The following is a 19,637-nucleotide window of genomic DNA, read 5'->3' as shown; positions in this document are numbered from 1 at the left end:
ATAACTCTGTGACTATTCTGTAACAACTAATTTGTACTTCTTTATTACTTCACCTTCTCTTTTTATACCCAGCACCTCAAACTCCTTCCCTCTGTGAACCATCAGATTGTTTTCCGTAACTTTGTGTCTGTTTATTTGTTCTTTAGATTCCACATATAAGGGAAATCATATGGTATTTCTCTTTCTCTAACTTAGGGGTGTCGAACTCAATCAGAGAAGGGGCCAAAATCTAAAATCCAGCCTAAATCGCGGGCCGAATGGTTTACTGAACAGTCATAAACTGTCATTGTGATGGAAACTCAGCGGAGTGCAGTGATGACAGCGCGGTGTGGGCCACATTGCAAGGCCTGGCGGGACGGATTTGGCCCGTGGGCCTTGTATTTGACACATGTGCTAACTTAACGGTGTTCTTTATTCTACCTTAAACCTCCATTTATGCAGTATTTTTCAACACACGCACATAAAATTCTATTATTCAAAATAATATCTTCTATTCTTGAATATATGTAAAATTTCTATGAAAATTAATCACTTGAATTATGTTCTATGCCTTTTTAACATTATGATTATATTATACTAGGGGCCTAGTGCACAAATTTGTGCACCTTGAACAGAACTGTGGGCATTGAGGCTGTGGTGGGCATAGGGTCTCAGCTCATCCTCTGCACCCCCACCAGGCCCCTGCCACTGTTGCCCCTTCCACTGTGGCCCCAGGGTCCCATCTGCCAGCAGCCCCACTCCTGCTGGTGCTGCTCCCACACTCTGATGGCACCAGCACCATTCGCACCTCTGACAGTGCAGAGCAATTGGTGCTGGTCCCAGCAGTGGGTGTAAGTGGGGCTGGTGCCATTAGCAAGTGTGAGTGGTGATTGCTGCCCTGATTTCCCTCAGGAGCAGGAGAAGATAGAGAATCCCTTGAGGGTGATTGGGGCTGGCAGCCGCTTCTCACACCCACTGAAGGCACTGAGGATCAGGACCAGCACCAGGCACTGGCAGCAGGTCTGAGCCATGGGTAAGACTGCTGCCCTAGGTAGCAAATAATTTTTAGTAACTACCAGAGGCTCACTCCAATGACCAGTGCCCCATGTTGGTCTGGTGCTGTCTCTCACCTTTTCCACCATCCTGCCTGGCTGACACCTGCCATGTTCCATGTGTGATAAGCACACATCATAGAGACCGGTTCCTCTGTTCACTCTATTTGCATAGTAACATTTAATTATATAGGATTATGTAAAACATTACGCTCACCATTCTCTTAATATTTGCTTATTATATGACTAGGGCCCCAGTGCACAAATTCATGTACCTTGAAAGGAACTGTGGGCTGCGAGGCTGCAAGGGCACAGGGGCAGGTCTCTGGCCATCCTTGCCCCTACCTGGCCTCTCCAACCAAGGCACCTGGTCCCCTATCTGCCAGCAGCCCTGCTCCTGCTGCCACCGCTCCCATGTGATGACAGCGCTGGCACTCGCTGACAATTGGAGTGAATGGGGCCGGCACCAGCAGTAGTTGTGAGTGGCAGCTGCTGCCCTGATTGCCACTCAGGAGCAGGGGGGGTTGAAAAGCCCTCAGGGGTTATCAGGGCCAGCAGCCACTGCTCATACCCACTGATGGCACCAAGCGATTGGGACCAGTGCTGGGTGCTGGCAGTGGGTGTGAGTGTGGCCAGTACTGGAAGTAGGTGCCAGCACTGGGTGGGACTGTGGTGCAAGGGAGAAAATAATTTTCAGTAACCCCCAGAGCCTCATCCCGATGACAGTGACCAGCACACCACCTTGATCTGGCATCCCTGCTCACCTGCTGTGCCATCCCACCACGGTAACACCTGCCATATTCTGCACTCTGCCACCTGCTGTCCAGGCCCACCATATTCCACACGTGGCCCCTGGTGGTCAGCACACGTCATAGTAACTGGTTATTCAATTGTTCAGTTGTTCTTCCACTCTATTTGCATATTACGGTTTTATATATAGGTATTTTTGATGGTCATTCCTTTTTTCACTTGTACCTTTCTCCATAATTGTTTCCCATTTGATTATTTTCACTTTTGTGAGGTTCTAATTTATAATACATTTTCATAAAAAATTATTTATCATTAATTTGTGTATATAATTGGGAACCCCAAATTGATTGGTGGAAGTTAGAAACCCCAAACTCATATACAAGTGGACTTTTTTTAATTTTTAATTTTTTAATTTTTAATATATTTTATTGATTTTTTTTGCCCCCCTCCCTCCCTCCCATGCATACCCTCCCTCCCCAGAGTTTTATGTCCATTGGTTGTACTTATATGCTCTGGTTTCTCTTCAGACCACATAAATCTTTCACCTTTTACAAGTGGACTTTTGATAGTAATGTCAAAAGCAGAATATGTCTCCATAATTTGGAAAATATATTAAAGTTTGCTACTTCTTCTTGTATGATTCATTGGCATGCCTCTACTAGTGATGAGAAACTACACTTAGCATACTGCTTGAGCACTATGTTCAGTTTTCATTTAGAATATTACAATATTGGAGATTATTTCACATAAAACTCTTTTCCCATCAGTTATCTTGCAATTGTTTGTGATGGTGTTTTGTTAAACAATACACACCTTCTTCTGATGTTGCATATGATACCTGGTGTTGCCATGATACTATCTATCATATGCTATCTAATAAAAGAGTAATATGCAAATTGACATACTTCTGCTATATGAATGAGCCCACCAATCAATCAGGAGTAAGTATTTAACCCAACCAAGGTGGCTGCAACCACGGAGGGAGCAAGGTGCTTAGATTTCCCCGGCAATGGAGGAAGCCAAGCTTTCTGCCTGCCCTGACCAGCCTTGGCCTCTGGTTAAGGTTACAAAGTTTCAATTATAGAAGATAAATAAGATACTAGGGCCTCCTAGGGCCTCCGCTTGGGTCGCCAGGGGGTGTGATCAACCTGCATACCACCATAAGCCTCTCGCCCAGGCTGTCCCATACCCCAAGGGAACCCCCAACCTGATCTGGGACACCCTTCAGGGCAAATAAGCTGCCCCCCACCCCTGCATCAGGCCTCTATCCTATCTAATTCTAACTAATAAAAGAATAATATGCAAATTGACCATCACTCCAACACAAAAGATGGCTACCCCCATGTGGACATAAGAAGGCAAGCAGGGACGATCAAACCTGCAGGGGTGGTACAGTTAAGGGTAACCAGGAAGGCAGAGGAGGAAAATTAGGGGTGACTAGGCTGGTAGGGGAGCAGTTAGGCATCAATCAGGCTGGCAGAGGAGTGGTTAGGGGGTGATCAGGCTGACAGGCAGAAACGGTTAGGGGCAATCAGGAAGGCAGGCATGCGAGCAGTTGGGAGCCAGCAGTCCTGGATTGGGAGAGGGATTTCTGACTGCCTGTTTAGGCTCAGTCCTACCAGGATCAGGCTTAAACGGGCAGTTGGACATTCCTCAAGGGGTCCCAGATTGGAGAATGTGCAGGCTTGGCTGAGGGATGCACATCCCCATGCATAAATTTTGTGCACCAGGCCTCTAGTATAATATAATGCTGACAGCACTTTTCCATAATAAATGCTTTATTTATGTATATTTATTTATGAATAACTGAGAGATTCACATCTGGGTTGTTTATCTTTAGGCTTTTCCTAGAGTCCACCAGTTTTTACTCTAGGACTTAGATGATGGAGCCATTCTACTTACAAAAGTTATTTTCCCTAGTGAATTGATGCCATCTCTTATACATCTCTTATTCCACAAGTATTTGATGAATGTATAAAGGTAGGAAAATTCATAAATTATGATTATGTGCTAATTGGAAACAATTATGACAAATAACGGATAATATATATTGAGCATTTACTTTGTGTATTCATTTGCTCTCTCAAGCACCATCACTATTTGTGTGATGTTAAAATGACTCATTTACAGGTAATAACAGGTACACAGTTAATTTAATTTTACCACATTATCTTACCTACAAGTGGTAGAGCCATAATTTGCCCAAGTTATGTTTGATTCAACAGGCTAGCCCTTTGATGTGGAATGGGTAAATTTAAAAATATATTTTAATTGATTTCAGAGAAGATGGGAGAGAGTTATAGAACCACCCACACTGGGGATAGAGCTCACAAACCTGGTATGTGCCCTGATTGGGAATCAAACCATGACCTCCTGGTTCATAGGTGGACATTCAACCACAGAGCCACACTGGCCGGGCTGGAATGGGTACATTTTGACAATACTTGTTACAAAAATGATTGCTCTTATATACAACTTCTGCCTTGAGCTTGTTAAGAGGTTTGCATTGGAACAGCCCCTTTGCCATCAGGAATAGTTCCAAATCCTAAAACATACCAGAAGGTATCATAATTAACCAATGAAATTTTATATTTAATGAAATCTCCATTCTGACCTCATTATTTATCAGCTATCATTTCTAACTCTAGGGGGAAATGAGGGAGTAGAAGTAGAATGTTTTGTGTTAGTAAAGAAGATATTATGTGAGGTTACTTAGAAAACTTACTGTACTTTCTCTAGCAGTAGGATAAAAAATAAGTCAATTTGGTTAGATTAAAAGCAAAGTACAAAAACAGCAGGTGATAATTAGGGAAGCAGAGTTAAATGTCACTGAGCCAAAATACTTCCCTTTCAAATGGCAACTCCATTAGTTCTTCCCACAATACACATATAGAGAGAATTGTAAGAAAGTACAAATGTTTTTCTATCAAAAATATTCCACACTGAGTAACTTGGATTTGTTAGGTCAAGCTAGCTTTTAACATTGTAAAGGACATGTACTGGAAAGTTCTGAGGTTTTAAGTGGCCAGGGATATTTTTTAACAAATAAGAATATTTTAATGGAATGTATTTTCAATGAATAGATGGAAAAGAGAATATTGGAAATTGATTACATTTTGTAATTGAAAATTTAAAGATAGACCACTTCACTTTGGTTAGCTGTACACAGAAGGCATTTGGCATTTGGTTAAAAAGAACCTTTTAGTTTATTTTAAATTTGTGAAATAAGGGTAGTTTGAGAAATTCCATGTAATTGACTTTGACTCACAGGCTTCTGTGCATTTGTTCTCAGTCACTAAGGGAGTATTTCATATTGATACTACAGAGGCCCTACTCCTATTTAATTCCCCCTGGTTCCCAAAAAGATACTGTATTTGTGGAAGGAAATATTTTATACAATGAAGCAAAAAGAACTAGATGATAGGGATAAATAAGCCAGTGGTTGATTTAGGATTTTGAAATTATTTGTAAATTTGTTTTTCAGTTAGTATCAAAGGTCTATGAGAACAAATCTCTGGGCTCATTTATTTACCACTGTATCCTCAGAAACTAGAATATTGCCTGGCATAAAGTAGTAGCTCAGAAAATATTTGTTAACTATATTTTCAATATCTCATATTGTCAATCTAATACTTTTCAGAATCCATAATATCACTGGTATTTGCTTACTAGAGGCAAAGCACGTGATTAGCGCACCATAGCTCTACACTGCTGGCAGCCCTTCCCACCCGCCTGTCACTGCTCGCTGCATTCACTGCCTTGCCAGCCACCTGCCTTGCTGTGATCTGAGCCTGTGGCTGTGGGGGTGAGACCAAGAAGTGCTCAAAGCACCACATGGTGACTGGTCGTTTGGTTGTCCTGGTTATCATGACACTGGCTTTTTATATATAGAGATGGGATTGAGCACATGGTATTTATTTGCATACATATATCTAACATTGTTTGATTAATGGCCAGAAAATTTGAACTTCTTATTAGTGCATACAAAGCTTCCTGTAAGAACCTACTTTTTTTGTTTTTGTTTATCTTTGTAACTAGGTGTACCAGATAATGTTTTTTTTTTTTTTTTTAAGAAATGGAGTTACTCATATGTTGATATATATACACAATCTGATATGAATGCTATTTTCTTGTATTGACAACAAGCTTCAAAACTTCGTATGTCAAATTTCCTGAAGTTGTTGATATCATAGATATTTTACACTTAATGTGGAATTTTGTTCCAAAAAAGAGCATTTGCATGAAGTTTTAATTAATTATTTTGAAGAAAGTGCTGCTAAATACTTCAGGAAGCTTATAGTGAACATGCTCTATCTCAAGATACTTGTGAATGCTGGTTTAAATGCTTTAAAAGTAATGATTTCAATGTGAAAGACAAAGAATGTCCAGGTCAGCCGAAAAAGTTTGAACACCAACAATTACAAGTGTTTTGGATGAAGATGCATGTCAGACTCAAAAACAACTTGCAGAAATATTAAACTTTGCTCAGCAAAAAGTTTTTGATCATTTACAAGCAATGGAACAGATTTTAAAGGAAGGAAAATGGGTGTCATATCAACTGAATGAAAGACAAATGGAAAACCAACAAGTCATCAGTAAAATGTTGCTTCAGTGGCACAAAAGAAAGTCTTTTTTGCATTGAATTGTGACTGGGGATGAAAAGTTGATTTATTTTGAGAATCCCAAATGCACAAAATCATGGGTTGATCCAGGTCAACCATCAACATCAACTGCAAGGCCAACTCACTTTGGAAAAAAGACAATGCTCTGTATTTGGTGAGATCAGGAAGGTGTGGTGTATTATGAGCTTCTAAAACCAGGTGAAACTATTAATACTCACAACAAATAATCGATTTGTACCACACTTTGATCGTGAAACGATCAGAATATTCTAAAACAGTAAATTTGCTTCATGATGATGCACCATCACACACTTCACAACCAGTTAAAGACACATTAAGAGATCTTGTTTGGGAAGTATTATTCCACCTGCCGTATTCACCAGACTGCTCCTTCAAATTGCCACTTATTCTGATTGATGGCACACGCCCTTTCTGAGCAGCACTTCAAAACATACGAAGAAGTGGAAAATTGGGCCTCTGAATGATTTGCCTCAAAATAAGAAAAGTTCTATTGGGAGAGTATCCACAAATTACCTGAAAGATGGGGGAAATGTGTAGCTAGTGATGGACATTACTTTGAATAAAGTATTTTTGATGTTTCTCTTGAAACTATTGTGCGTTCTTTGATTACAAAATCTATTACTAACTGGTACACCCAGTAAGCCCCAGGTAAGTGTTTTGTATTTTGAGCACAGTTTTCCACTTGTATGAAGATGATAGTTTTCTGTTATTCACCCATAAACATATTTAATGGAATAATCGGATGTTTAAAAGATAAAGTTTAGTGTTTCCCATCTATATTAATAAAAGGGTAATAAGCTAACTAGGCCAGATAGACCAGACATCTTCTGGGTGTCTTTCTGGATGTCCTTCCAGACAAAGCTGCAATGGCTTTGAGAGCCGAGGGCTGTCATCTGTGGCAGCTGCGAGGGTCAAGGGCCAGCAGCGTGGGAGAGGTGGTGGTGCAGCAGAGTGGCAATGGGGCCAGCCCTAAGAAACGAGGGCTGAGGGCCAGCATTCACAGCGGCCAGTGTTGGCAGCATCAGCAGGGTGATGGGGGCAGCACATTCCCCTGATTGGCCTGGTTGCCTTCCGCAGAGGGAGGCCAAACTGCAGCTTAGACCTGCTTTCAGTAGGACATCCCCTGAGGGCTCACACACTATGAGAGGGGGAAGGCCAGGCTGAGGGAAGCCTGCCAGTGCACAAATTTTGTGCACCAAGCCTCTAGCGAATTAATAATAGCCATTGTCTTTATAATTAATTTTGCAATGAAACTGAATCATCTTTATAATACAAGTGATTTCCATTACTATATTTGATAGTCTTTTAGTGAGAAGCATTGTTATCCTATATAATCTTAATATGCAAATCAACGAAATGGCGGAACTATCAGTTGCCAGGGCGTGGGGGTGGGGTGGGGTGAGTGAGCAGCACCAGGCCAGCCAAAGCAATGCCAGGGGGCAGAGGGAGGAGATAGCAATTGAGGAGCCTTGGTGGCGACTGGTGGCAGCTGAGGGGCAATCAGGGGGCTGGGCTGGCTGCTTGCCAGCCAGTGCAATTCCTGATCAGTCCAGTGGTTGCCTACCACAGAGGAAGGCCAGACTGTGGCTGTCAGTTGGACATCCCCTGAGGGTTCTTGGACTGTGAGAGGGTGAGGCCTGGCTAAGGGAGCCCCCTTCTGAGTGCATGAATTTTTGTGTACCAGGCCTTTAGTTAGAAGATAAAAGCAAGTTGTATCAGTGAGTAAAATGCTGACATTATGGAATTGCTTAATTACTTAGTGAAAGCAGAGCATGTCTTGTAGAATGTTAAATAATTTAACTTGAGGGGACTGGTGCAAGTATTTTTTTTTTTTACTAGAATACTCTATATTCAATGTGTATAGTAACTTGTAAGTGGAAAATGCATATATGTAGAATGTAGTGCTGGATGAAAAATATAAAAATTGAAAATAACACTCTAATGCTTTAATGAATTAGTCCATTACTGTAATATAGTCTGCAATTTACAAACTTGAGTGCTTAGAAAGCCGATGAATTAGAACATAATTTATTCTTTGTAAACCCCAGATGATAACCCACTTTGCTTCCAGTAGTAAGTTCTTTAGAATTTCACATCTGTATTTGCTTATTTTGGGAAAAACAGTTTTTAAAAATTATGTGTACATATATATATTCACATTTTCATATTTAGAGCTATCTGACCTAATCTAGTTTGTGAGCAAAAGTTTCTGCTTCCCAGTTCAACTATTCCCCTTTTCTTACAAACAGTGAATTTAGTGATTTTTTTTATTGTTTTGTTCCTAAATACACATTTTGTGGGAAATGATCATGATTTTATTTTGATCATGATTTCCAGATTACACTCTTCTAATTTTTTTTTAAAATAAAAGCTGAGCAAACTTTCTGAGTGCACATTGAAATATAGCATCTTTCTGATCCTACATGGTATGTATTGTAATCCAGTATTTCAATTCCTGCCTTTCTGCTGGCAGAAAACTGACCTGAGCTTTAGACAGTGGAGCCTCTTATTTAGATTTCCCAGAGGTGTTTCAAAGCCTGCCTGGCAGCTGGCTAATCAGAATTTCTGGAGGTTGATTGTCCAAGATAAGAATGCTTTTGTTGAAAGCACAAGTTTCCTAACAAACTCATTTGGGAAATCCAAAATTGACTTTTTTTTCTTCTTTATGGAGTGAGGATATTCTGAAAGCTGTACGATTTTACTTTTATGGTTTCTTTTTTACCTTTACAGATATTTTTATTACAATATAGACTACATTACCTAATTATAAAATTAATGAGTGCTGAATAGAGTGTGTGGAAACTATAGATAGGGCAAGGGAGAAAATGAATTTTTTTTTTTCATTCTCACCAGCATACCCAGTTCACTAATCTCTTGAAGTATGTTTCCCTAGACTTTTCCATAAAAGTATTATATGCTACATAAATGATACCATCCTACTCTTTAGAAGTTACATTCTAAATAATTTACTTTCAGATGTTGTCAAGTATTTTTCAAAAGCAACATTTTGAATGGCTTTATAATATTAATATACAATTATATACCTGTATTCCATCATTTCTGATTCTCTAACGTTAAGCCATTTGGAATGGCCTGAATTCTTTCCTTTTTTGGTATGATAAAAACTTATTTTTTTATATTGTAAATAATGCTTAAATTTAACATAAAATTTATGTAAATATTCATTAAAATTTATGATTATTTCCTCATGGTGGATTCCTATAAGCAAAATTACTGGGTTATTGTTCATTGGTTTGTAATAGGCAGTTAGGCAGGCATGAGTAGGATATAAATGGTAAGCCAGCTATGGCATGTCACCAGGGTGGAAAGCTCCTGGTGCTTAGCAACAGACAATTTTAGGATGAGACCTTGCCCGCAGGGTGACTTTTTCCCCCCTAGAATATTGTTGGGTCTGTGGTTTAGACTCCTTGACCTTTTATATTGTTGATCATGTGGTTTTGACCCTCCCTTGACCTTTCCTCATGTTGCAAGTAATGTGGTAGACCCCTTAGAGGGGAACAAGGGAGCCAGAAAAGAGCCTCATATAACTGGACAAGAACTTGCATTACCACTTCTTAAGCATTAATTCATCAGGTCATCAAGTGATCTTTTTGTTGTTAATCCTCACCTGAAGATATTTTTCCCATGATTTTTAGAGTGGAAGGGAGTGGGAGAGACACAGAGAAACATTGATGTGAGGATTACACATTGATTGGTTTCTCTGACACATACCATGACTGGTGCCAGGGATGGATCCTGCAACCAAGGTACATGCCCTTGACCAGAATCAAACCCAGGACCTTTCAGTTTGTGAGCCGATGCTCTAACCACCAAGCAACTTGGTTTGGGCTGCATCTAATAATTTTAAGAACAAAGCTTTGTATCTGCTGACCACAGAGCAAGAGTTGGATCAAACTAGAGATAACATCTACTCTTCAGTTGTGTTATAGCTCCAGGCTCAGAAAAGCAGTAAGGTCATTAGGAAAAGACATTAGGATCAGCTGCTATGACTTATGACTTATGACCCTTTGCTCTGGCACTGACCAGTTAATAGAAACCAGGTATCTGAAAGGATGCACATGGAAAGCTGAAAGCTGATGATTATTCCATTGAGGGCCTCCTTGGAACTCCTGGATGGTCGCCTCCCCACCCCCTGCCTAAAATTCCTGCTGTTAGAGAGTGGATAAAACTCTCAGATGGAGAATCCAGTGCATGCCCTTTCTCTTCTTGGAGAACGTCAGTGCATTTCCATTTCTCCTTCCTCCAGGCATGTGTTCTCTGCCTTTCTTTCTCCTAAGCTCCAAGGGTCCTTCTTTGGCCTCTGTAAATTGTTTCCTGAGCCCAACTGACTCACTCCTTCTTCAGCTCAATTTTTCCACCTCTGTGACTTTCTAAATAATATTTTGCTTTTATTTGAATTTTGTATCTAAATTCTTTCTTAGCCAGAACTCAAGTACTGTGGTTGCTGAAACAAGGTCAAACTCTGCCAGTAAAACCTGGTGCCATTTTGACACTAACAGGTTTGAATTCTGAATTTTGTTAATTGGACTGAGTTTACTCCTGGTTTACAGACTTCCAGTAGGGAGGGATTGCCACTTGAGGACACATGATCAAGACCACCTAGGCAGGTAATTGTTAACTTGATTAAATGAGACTGAAAATTCTTCTGGTGGCTACTCATTCACATGAGTACAGAACATGCAGTTTTTTCCATCCACCCTCCTCCTCCATTTTATCTGGTTTGTTAATCTTTGTCCCCTCAGGCTTAGGACAGAATTTCATATATAGGCATTTCCAAAGACTGTGGAGTAATTTGAATATTGAATGAAGTAATTTTGAATCTGTCTTAGCATTTCTATCATGCCTCCCCTTGTTTTCATTATACCACCTGTTTTAGTTCTTTAACATTTCCTGTCTGGATTATGTGCTAGCCTCCTACTTTCCTCCAGTTTATTTTCTATTAATCCATTCTGTACTTAATAGGTTTATTTTTACAAAAATTTTAATGTTGTCACACTTTTGTTCAAAGGTGGTTAGTTTCTCTCCAGCCAATTGAACTAAGGACAAAGTATTTAGTTTTCTTTTGATGATCTCTCAATGTTCTACACACAATCTACCCCTGTTATCTTATTATTCACTAGTGCACCAGTGGGATCCCTCAGCCTGGACTGTGGGATTGGGCTGAAACTGGCTCTCTGACATCCCCAGAGGGGTCCCAGATTGTGAGAGGATGCAGGCCAGGTCAAGGGACACCACTGGTACAAGATTGGGTCCAGGAAGACATGTGGGAGGTTGGCCAGCTGGGATGGTAATGCAGGAGGGCTCCGGAGCATGTCCACCCTGCCTCTCTCTGTCCCAATCAGTGGGACCCCAGCAGCAAACTAACCTACTGGTCAGTGCATGTCATAACAACTGGTCGACCAGTAGACTGTTTTCCCACTGCTGGTCATTGCACATCATAGTGGGCGGTTGAGTGGCCTTAGCATATCATTAGCATATTATGCTTTGATTGGTTGAACAGATGACCTGATGACTAGACACTTAGCATATTAGGCTTTTTTTATATAGGACTAGAGGCCTGGTGCACGAAATTCATGCATGGGGGTGTCCCTCAGCCTGGCCTGCACCCTCTCCAATCTGGGATCAGGCCTAAACCAGCAGTTGATCATCTCTCCCACAATCTGGGACTGCTGGCTCTTAACAGCTCACCTGCCTGCCAGCCTGATGGCCCCCAACCACTCCCCTGCCAGTTTGATTAACAACTAACTGCTCCCCTGCTAGCCCATGGCCTCCATCTGCCCTCCACTGCTGGCCCGATGGCCCCTAACTGCCCTCCCTGCCAGCATTTTTGCCCCTAACTGCCCTCCCCTGCTGGCCTGGTCACCTCTAACTGCCCTCCGGTGCTGTCGTGATGGCCCCCCATTGTCCTCTCCTGCTGGCCTAGTGTCCCCCAGCTGCTCTTCCCTGCTTGCCTGTTACTCCCTGCCTGTCCTCCCCTGCTGTTCTGATCACCCACAACTGCAATCCCCTGATAGCCATCTTGTGGTGGCCATGTTATGGTTACATGGGGTGGCTATCTTGTGACGATGTGGGGGCAGTCATCTTGTGATGACATGAGGCTGTTGTTCAAGGGCATGAGGGCCACCTAGGCTTTTATTAGTATAGATCACACATGTCAAACACAAGGCCCGCAGGCCAAATCCGGCCCGCCAGGCCTTGCAATGTGGCCCGCACTGCGCTGTCATCACTGCACTCCGCTGCGTTCCATCACAATGACACGCGGTGACATAGGAGGCTTGTGATCTCGCCGGCAGCCTTGCCGGCCGCCCTACTTGCTATCTATTACGCATGCGCATAGATAATAAGTCACGCGAGATTCAGGAGGCGTGACCTATAGTCCAGCATCCGATGTGGTTGTGCAGGTGGCAGAGCAGAGGAGAGAGTGAGTGTGCGGGCATAAAAAATACACAGCAGAAGCTGCCAGTTCCTGGCATAAAGTGCAGGCATAAAAATCACAACAGAATCTGCTATCTGTACCCAGCCAGGCATTTATTGACTGACTTTTTTTTTTTCTCCACTCCATCTGCCAAATCAAGCTATCCCTATGCAGTTTTCAACTTTTTCCTTCTAATGCAGATTTCCAATAAACTACATCTTTTACTGCCAATATTGATCCCAAAATGTCCAGGAAAAGAAAAGTTGACAGTGAAGGCAGACAATTTAATGACAAATGGGAAAATGAATACATGTTTGTGCTTAGAGAGGGCAAACCAGTGTGTATATTGTGTTATGAGACAGTGTCGGTGATGAAAGAGTACAATATACGTCGTCATTTTGACACCAAACATAATGTTAAGTATGGCAAATATACTTTGGAAGAAAAGCATAAAATTGTTAAAGAACTAAAAGGCAAACTACAATCACAGCAGCAAATGTTTACAAAGGCTCCAGCGAAAAATGATGCTGCAGGGAAAGCAAGCTTTATAGTGGCTGAAGAAATTGCCCGTACTTCAAGGTGTTTTTCAGAGGGTGCCTTTTTGAAGCAATGCATGCTAAAAGTGTGTGAGCAAGTATGCCCAGACCAGATACAGAGTTTTCAAAATGTCAGTTTGTCAAGAAACACCATTGCAGATAGAGTTCAAGAACTCTCAGGAAATCTATCATCACAGCTGGCCGAACAGGCATGCAGTTATCTCGCTTTTTCACTTGCTATTGATGAAAGCACAGACAACACTGATACAGCGCAGCTGTCCATCTTTATACGTGCTACGAAGACCGACCTCTCTGTCACTGAGGAACTTTTGGATGTAGCTGCCATGCCTGGGACGACGACTGGTAGAGATATATTTGAGGCTGTGGAGAAATCTATAAATAATTTTAAATTACCCTGGGAAAAGTTGGTGGGGCTAACTCCCGATGGCGCACCTTCAATGTGCCGAGAAAAGAAAGGCTTGGTTGGACTAATGAAGGAAAGAATGCAAAAAAGTCACTGCCACACACCCTTGATTACTTATCATTGCATTATCCACCAAGAGGCTATGTGTGGAAAAGTTCTGGACATGAATGACATAATGACCACAGTCATTGAAACTATTAACTTTATACGGGCACATGGCCTGAATCATCGCCAGTTCCAGCAGTTTTTACAGGAGGTGGGTGCAGAGCATGGAGACGTGCCATACCACACAGAAGTAAGATGGCTGAGCAAGAGCGCAGTCCTCAAAAGATTTTTTGAGCTCAGAGAACAAATTGCTCTTTTCATGGAAAGTAAAGGAAAGCCCTTGCCTGAACTGTCGGATCCCGCCTGGCTATGTGATTTTGCTATGATGTGTGACATATGCGAGCATCTCGCCCAACTGAATCTGAAGCTGCAGGGACGCAAACAAGTCATCACGAAGATGTCTGACATGATCACAGCATTCCAGCGTAAACTTCAACTATGGAAGTCCCAACTGGAACAGGACAATCTTGCCCACTTTCCCGTTTGTTTGAGTATCTCAACCACTATTTCTGGTACTTTTCCTTGCAGTCGGCTGGCTACCAAAGTTAGCCGTTTACTAAGTGAATTTGAGCGGCGCTTCTCTGACTTTAGAACACAGCACTCAGGCTTTGACATCTTTGCCAATCCTTTTACAGTTGATGTCAACAATGTGCCCCATCACCTTCAGATGGAGATAATCGAGCTTCAGTCTGACAGTGGCCTGAAATCAAGGTTTCAGGATGTTGAAATTGAGGACTTCTACCCTCTACTGCCCCCTGACTCAATGCCAGAGCTCCGACTTCATGCTGCCCGTATTCTACCCATGTTCGGGAGCACCTATCTTTGTGAACAGATGTTTTCAATAATGAATCTGAACAAAAACAAGCACAGATCACGCATTACCGATGGCAACCTCCATGCTGTTTTGCGGGTTGCTACAGCCCAAGAAATAAAACCGAACATTGACTCATTGATCCGGGGAAAACGGCGTCAGACATCTAGCCAGAAAACAAAACAATGAGCATTTTAGGTACATTCCAATATTACTGTTTTGCTTGATACCAATATTACTGTTTTGCTTGATAGCATGTGAGCTGGTTAACAGCACTGTTAAGGAAAAGATTGTTCCACTCATTTTAAATTCACATTTCTAGTTAACGTTGTCAGTTTATGACTGTTCAGTAAACCATTTGGCCCGCGATTTAGGCTGGATTTTAGATTTTGGCCCCTTCTCTGATTGAGTTCGACACCCCTATACTATAGATTCTTCTTTGTAGCTAAGACACCCAAAGGCCTATGTCTAATCTGTTCCTACCACTACACTTTTGCTCATGCAATTTTCTACTGCCTGAAAAACCTTTTTTCCCCATTTTTTCATTTCCATTTACTGAAATTTTGCACATACATATTTCAGTTTTCTATTTGTAAAGAATTATCTGGATCCACAATAATATATACTTTCTTTGTTTTTCTGAACATGTTAAAACACTGATTGTGCCAATTGGAGAAACCCATTTTATATTCTGTTTAACAATGGCAGTTATTTTTTTATATTGTTTTTCTTCATTAACCGTTCTGCTCACTAGGTTGTGAGCAGAATCAGTGAATTCTCTATCTTGTTAATCTTTGGTATAATCTATCAAAATATTTCAAGTCTTTATAATGTTGGATTCTGCCCAACAGTACAGCTGAATTCCACTCAACCTGAGAATTAGGATGGTAATAGATTGGGGCAAAAATGTCAGTAGTTTGGCCAAAGAGTGCATATCTATGTATAATAATAAAAGCATAATGTGTTCATTAGACCGGAAAGCCGAACAACCTTCCAGATGTCCTTTTGGATGAAGCTGCAGTAGTGGGGGCCAAGGAAGAGTCAGTTAGGGCCAAACAGGCAGGCAGGAGAGCAATTAGGGGAGGTCAGACATTCAGGCAGAGTGGTTAGGGGCAATCAGGCAATCAGAGGTGGTTGGAGTGATCAGCCAGGCAGAGTGGTTAGTGGCATCAAGCAGGCATGCAGAATGGTTAGGGGTGATCAGGCAGGCAGGCAGAGTGGTTAGAGGTGATCAGTAAAGAAGATAGAGGGGTTAGGGGTGACCAGGCTGGGAAGCAGAGGTGTTAGGGGTGATCAGGAAGGTAGGCAAACTGGTTAGGTGTGATGAAGCAGGCAGGTGAGTGGTTAGGGGCAATGAGGCTGGCATGCAGAGTGGTTAGAGATGATCAGACAGGCAGGCAAGCAGTAAGGAGCCAGTGGTCCTGGATTTTAAGAGGGATGTCTGACTGTCAGTTTAGGCCCGATCCTGTAGGGATCCACTGAGGGGTCCCAGATTGTAAAAGGGTACAGGCCAGTTCTGAGGGATCCCCCTGCCCCCCATGCATAAATTTTGTGCACTGGACCTCTAGTGTGTGTGTGTGTGTGTGTGTGTGTGTGTGTGTGTATAATATATATGAGCCTAAGCTACTGGTCAACCATTATGTGTGTGTGTATATATATATATATATATATATATATATATATATATATATATACACATACACACACACACACACACACACACACACACACACACACACACACACATATATATATATGAGCCTAAGCTACTGGTCAACCATTTGACCACTCAACTGATTGACCAGTAACTATGATGCATACTGACTACCAGGGGGCAGACTCTCAATGCAGGAGCTGCCCCCTGGTGGTCATTGTGCTCCCACAGCACAATGGTGAGCGCAGCTATGGTGGCTTAAGCCTCTCCCACCTCCGCAACACCGCTACCAAGTGGCCGTAGGTGGGGGTAGGTGCAACGGGGCTAGGATGAGCGGGAGCAGCACAGAGCCTGGCCCTGCTCCCTGGCTGCCTGCCACTTTGTGCACTGCTACATTCCCTGAGGGGTCCCAGATTGTGAGAGGTTGCAGGCCAGTCTAAGGGTCCCCACTGGTGCACAAATCTGTGCACTGGGCCTCTAGTTTATTAAAATGATTGATATTTATGACTACTTACTTTCACACACAAAATGTTCTATGTAGTTAAAACATATTATAGCCTTGGCATGTGCACTCAGGTAGTTGGGCATTGTCCAGTGCAGCAACCAAAAGGTTGGTGCTTTAATTCCTGTTCAGGGCACATTCTAGGTTGTGAGCTTAGACACTGGTAGGGGGTGTGCAGGAGGAAGACAATTAATGTTTCACTCTCTCATTGATATTTTCTCTCTCTCTCTCTCTCTCTCTCTCTCTCTCTCTCTCTCTCTCTCTCTCTCTCCCTTCCTCTCTCTCCAAAAATCAAATTTAAAAATGTATTATAAATTCAGACATTTGCTTAGGGCAATAAAAATAATACTTGCCCAATTTCACCTTTATTTTTTAAATCATGGCATAAATTTTAAGCTAAACATATACATACATATTTTTTAACGTGCACATGAATCATCTTGGGACTTTTTAAAATCAGAGTCTGATTCAGTAGGTCAAGGGCGGAGCCTGAGGCTCTGCATTTCCAACAAGCCCTTAGGTGATGCTAAAGCTATTGGCTTGATGACCAACTATTATAGACTATTTTACTATGGATAGAAGCAGACTAAGGAACACTAGTTCACTTTTCTCTCCTCTGTAACTCTTTAAAAATACTTTAAGAATAGTTGTTCTGATTAATCATGTTCCTGCTACTAGTGAAGAGGTAGACTAAGCAACCTTTCAATCCCCCCCTTTTTAAAAAATATATTTTATTGATTTTTTTACACAGAGGAAGGGAGATAAAGAGGGACAGAGAGCTAGAAACATCAATGAGAGAGAAACATCGACCAGCTGCCTCCTGCACACCCCCTAACGGGGATGTGCCCACAGCCCATGCACATGCCCTTGACTGGAATCAAACCTGGGACTGCTCAGTCCACAGACTGACGCTCTATCCCCTAGCCAAATGCTAGTGAAATTGAGATTTACTTTAACTTAGAATCAGAATACCTGTCCAGAATATACATAATTAGTTTAAAACAGATCTTTTAATGCTAGCTAAACTAAGATTATGGCAAGAAAAATTTCTCGCACATTGCTGAGAAGTTACCTTGGCCTCCTATTAGGACGAGTGTTTTGATACTTCTGGAATTAATTATACACTTCACATAAAGGGTTATTTTTACATCTTGGTCCTCTGGAATGAGTTCAGCAGGGAAATTGTAATGCCAAGTAGCAAAAGAACCTATCAAGGAGCTTCCACTTGTTGTATGTGTTATTATAAATTATTATTGTCTATAAATGCTGGGTTTCTTTCATTCCCTGGATGTGGCAAAGAACAACATATGTTAGATTAACCTTATGTGAAGGACTTGTAAATTTATCTTTAAAGTCTGAGACGTGAAACAACATCTGACCTTAACAGGTGCACCATAATATAAACAAATACTTTTGATATATTTGAGGAATATTGTTAATCATTATATGTATGTTTATTCTTTTATTTTTATTGAATACAGGGATTCATTTCAAAATGGACATGGTTTGCCCTTTACATACATTGCCAGAAAAAAAAATGATTAGGAAGTGTAAGTTTTCTTTACTGGAAGCCAAAGCATTAATCTCTTTTGTGTAATTGTTTAATTACTGATGCACCATTTTAATTGATATCTTGTTGTAACTTTTCATGGAAGAGGAGATATGATCTTTGATTTTTGTTTCTTATCTAATGAGAAACACTCTTGTAGATGGGGTAGTTTGGCAATTTGACTTAGGAAAAAGTATTATAGAATGAAGTTTTTATGTGAACAAGGAAAATAAATGAACTTTTGTGCTCATTTCATTGGTCTGCCAAATTGAAAGGACATTTTAGGCCTGATTATGATGTTCTAATTAGTCTCTGTAGGATATTTATGGGCCATCCAATGCTCATTAATCTGTCTTCTTCCTGTAACATTGATTTGTTCATTCTCCTTTTGGAGACTCAAATATAGAAACCAAAAAATTGATCTGTGGTGTTAATGTGCTTACTTACAGATGTTGCCACTACTTATCCAGATAAGAAGTCCATCTTAATGTACATCACATCACTCTTTCAAGTTTTGCCTCAACAAGTGAGCATTGAAGCCATCCAGGAAGTGGAAATGCTGCCAAGACCATCCAAAGTTACTAGAGAAGAACACTTTCAGTTACATCATCAAATGCACTATTCTCAACAGGTAAGGTGTTGAAAGGACACTAATATAAAAGATGTTTTATATGTATTGTTCGGTATCATCCCCATACACTTATGTGAATCTCTTATATCTATGGATATGTACACACATACATGTATACCTAATACAGTATGTATGTGGACACACAAATATGTTATTTGTATACATTGCTCAGTGGTCCACAAACTGCAGCTCACGAGCCACATGCATCTCTTTGGCCCCTTGAGTGTGGCTCTTCCACAAAATACCATGTGTGGGTGCGCATGAACAGTGCAATTGAAATTTTGTGGCTCATGTGCAGAAGTCGGTTTCTGGCTCTCAATAGAAATTTCAGTCATTGTACTGTTGATATTTGGCTGTTGACTAATGAGTTTGCAGACCACTGACATAGCTTAATATGTGCGCATGTGTGGATATATGTTTTTGTGTTTGTATACACACGCACACACATACACACACACACACACACACACACACACACACACATATATATATATATAATGTTATGTATATTAAATATATAGAGAGAGGGAACGGAGGAGAGAGAGAGATTGACTATCAACCTTTA

The 19,637-nt window shown here is 41.2% G+C and overlaps 1 protein-coding gene across 4 annotated transcripts in view; it reads left to right on the top strand.

The window, feature by feature from the left end:
* Nucleotides 1–19,637, top strand: part of DMD (dystrophin) — a 1,962,662-nt gene that overhangs the window by 324,145 nt on the left and 1,618,880 nt on the right. For all 4 annotated transcript variants that reach the window (XM_045582357.1, XM_045582356.1, XM_045582355.1 and 1 more), the window contains one exon: nt 18,891–19,072. In XM_045582357.1, the coding sequence (XP_045438313.1) occupies nt 18,891–19,072 (182 nt within the window). The remainder of the gene's footprint in view (nt 1–18,890; nt 19,073–19,637) is intronic.

The sequence above is a fragment of the Pipistrellus kuhlii genome, unplaced genomic scaffold, assembly GCF_014108245.1.
Source record: "Pipistrellus kuhlii isolate mPipKuh1 unplaced genomic scaffold, mPipKuh1.p scaffold_m20_p_16, whole genome shotgun sequence".
Classification (NCBI taxonomy): domain Eukaryota; kingdom Metazoa; phylum Chordata; class Mammalia; order Chiroptera; family Vespertilionidae; genus Pipistrellus; species Pipistrellus kuhlii.
This window is presented reverse-complemented; position numbering and strand designations above follow the sequence as displayed.